Raw genomic sequence first — 2,670 nt, 5'->3', positions numbered from 1 at the left:
TTTTTTTTTTTTTTTTTGGATGAAAGTTAAGGTTAAGATGGGGTTTCTTTGTTTATGTAGTTGCTTTCTTTTTTTGGGAGCATTTATTTTATTGTTTTTCAATCCAAGTATTGTGGGTGTTGCTCTTAGGTATACGAACTGGAGACAAGCTATTTGCAAGAAACCAACATTCTTGGGAATGCATTGAAAGGCTTTGATGGATTTCTTACTTCATCGAAGAATACATCTAAGTAAGCAACTTTATGCCATACCAGATGTCATTAAATTTGTATTTTAATCCGTTGGCCTGGTAACGTAACTATTGTGCACGTGACAACCCTATTTGTGGGTGGGAATTTGGACCTTGTGTTGTGCATTTGTGAGATTTGGTTGTTATTTACTGTTAGCCTTTTTATACCTAGGCTTGAAGCTCTCAAAGCTGTGTGATATCAACATATTGATACATCGAAGCATATCTATATTTTCATCAAATCTTTTATCCATTTTTGACAAATCTGTTAGGGTTTAAACTTAACTACTTCTGTTTTTGACTGGTTTCTGTGATTGAACACTGTGTTCTGTTCTTGTTGTAAGTTACAAGGAAGTGGTGAGTATATGTCTAAAGAATAGTTATGTTGCAGTTCGTGAAAAACTCATTAATCACCAAATCAGATAATTAAGTGAACCTGACTTTTTTTGAAGAGAAAAACTCCAGGCAACTCCTGGAATTATTATGCTTGTAAACATGCCTCACTCGTGTATGTTGCAGGTTGCAAATTATTTCTGTATACTCCTTGGTGGTAATTTATTTTTTATTTCGCTAGCAGTTTAAATGACAGAAAATGCAACATGTATTGAATTACGATAAATAAAATGTTAAAGTAAATGCTCAATTTAGGATGTAAGTAGCAAAAAGAATGAGGAAACCATGGTTCATTATGTGCAAGCCCATGTTACTCATTTAAAACTTCATTACAATAGAAATCAAACTAAATGTCACTAACCTGATAAGCCTTGTATGCGACTATAGGGGTGCATAAGTTTTACTTTATGCCTGTTATCGTTTCTCTTTTTGACGCTTTAGCAACGTCCAACACATTTTACTCTGTGTGTCAGCTTAAAAAGACCCAGAAAGTTTCAGCTTGAAGATAGGGTATTTTCTTTGTCCTCGGTCACTTCACCCGCGGTATGTCCAAGGTCCAGTCCTTCATACATTGAATCGAACTTGTGTTTTAATTCCCTTATATTGAGCACTCTGCTGGAAATATATCAGACATTTGTATTCATGACTACCTGTTTATATATATATTTATCAGAACATTGAAAAATTTCTTAGTTTTTTGTCGTCGCAAAAAACTCCGTACATGTAAAAATTGAAATACCAAAAAATTAAGAGCCTTAGAACTGCTGAGCTATTTAAACACCTCATGCATGGTGCACAGATTCCATTGTAAGTTTTACGGTTCTCTGTTCTGAATAGACCGCGAACTTTTTGTTGCCTTTTGACAGTTCAAATATTGATCCCTTTATTAGGGAGGAATTAAAACAATCTGTTAGATTGGTGGCTTCCAAAACCAGCAGAGACTTGAATCACTCTTTTCATTTATTTAGAAAATAAGCAGAATTGATGAAACTGTGCTCATACACTTGAAGGATGGTGCTATCGTGATAAATGTTTTGGTTCCATTTTCTCATCTTTTTCCTTCCTTTCATTTAGGCAGATGAGCTGAAAGCTGCAAGAGAAGGTTTGTTCTTCATTACAGTCTATTAAATTTTCCATACTTTTGGACTGTCTTATCCAAACTGAGATCATGGGTTAGGTTCGGGAGTCGGGCCAGTGGTGGTTAAATGCTACCCATTTTTTTCACTCTCTTTTGCTTCTGTCTGCAGATGGAAAATTGGATATGGTTCAAATTCGACCCAAGGGCGGGGGTTTAACCACCTCTACACAGTAAGTGCACCTTCAACGTTTTTAATTTAGTCTAGTGGCTATTAAGTGTTTACTTATTGACTTATTTTTTGTAATTCTTTGGTTGAATGATTAATTTCCGGAATCATTAACCTTTCACAGTAGTTATCATCACACAACCTTTAGTTCTAAAGTCCTAACTAGTTTGAGTTGATTACATGGATCTTGTCTTTCATTTACTCCATTTGAAATTAAAGTACCAATGATCACCATTTCTTTTGTTATTTTGTATACCGAGGTTCAGTGTTATCCATGCATTTGAAATTAATTTTTCAGGGGGAAACCAAAGAAGGGGAGAACAGGGCAGAGGGATGCAAAGAAAATGAGGCTTTCAACTGAGTTGGATCCTGATGATGAAGAGGTTCTTGATATGAGATAGCTCAAATTTTGCAAATTACCATTTGTGGTCTAAGCTGTTTAGAGTTATTCCATTTCAAATTAGCTCTATTGAGATTTCTTGGATTATGCTTTAACACCGTCCTGTAATTCTATAGAGGCAATCTCAATCGTCTGTTTCAAACTGGTTGTTCATATTTCATACCATGCATTTCATGTTACCTGTTCTTGTGCTCCTCCCCCTTCCACCGCCGCCGCCTCCGCCTCTTTTTTTTTTCCTATTTTTTGTAACTGAAAACATACATGTAACGCCTCATATTCGAGGATTGCCCTCACTGTATCAAGACGAGTCTTTCCAGCGTTCTTATGTCCTCACTCACACGCAC

The 2,670-nt window shown here is 35.9% G+C and overlaps 1 protein-coding gene across 1 annotated transcript; it reads left to right on the top strand.

Moving 5' to 3' along the window:
- Positions 1-19: 19 nt before the first annotated feature.
- LOC140970263 (uncharacterized) lies at positions 20-2,505 on the top strand. Its single transcript, XM_073431917.1, has 6 exons — positions 20-31; positions 130-230; positions 1,096-1,165; positions 1,697-1,724; positions 1,870-1,930; positions 2,225-2,505. The coding sequence occupies exons 1-6, from the start codon at positions 20-22 to the stop codon at positions 2,325-2,327; spliced, it is 375 nt and encodes a 124-aa protein (XP_073288018.1). The 3' UTR covers positions 2,328-2,505.
- The last annotated feature ends 165 nt before the right edge of the window (positions 2,506-2,670 follow it).

Source organism: Primulina huaijiensis, unplaced genomic scaffold (genome assembly GCF_012295235.1).
Source record: "Primulina huaijiensis isolate GDHJ02 unplaced genomic scaffold, ASM1229523v2 scaffold43397, whole genome shotgun sequence".
In the NCBI taxonomy this organism is placed as follows: domain Eukaryota; kingdom Viridiplantae; phylum Streptophyta; class Magnoliopsida; order Lamiales; family Gesneriaceae; genus Primulina; species Primulina huaijiensis.
The sequence above is the reverse complement of the archived record's forward strand: the minus strand, read 5'-3'. Positions and strand labels throughout refer to the sequence as shown.

Coding starts and splice junctions, on each gene's coding strand:
- LOC140970263 (XM_073431917.1), top strand. Junction 231..1,095: donor TCATCGAAGAATACATCTAA/GTAAGCAACTTT, acceptor TCTGTGTGTCAG/CTTAAAAAGACCCAGAAAGT. Junction 1,931..2,224: donor GGTTTAACCACCTCTACACA/GTAAGTGCACCT, acceptor TTAATTTTTCAG/GGGGAAACCAAAGAAGGGGA.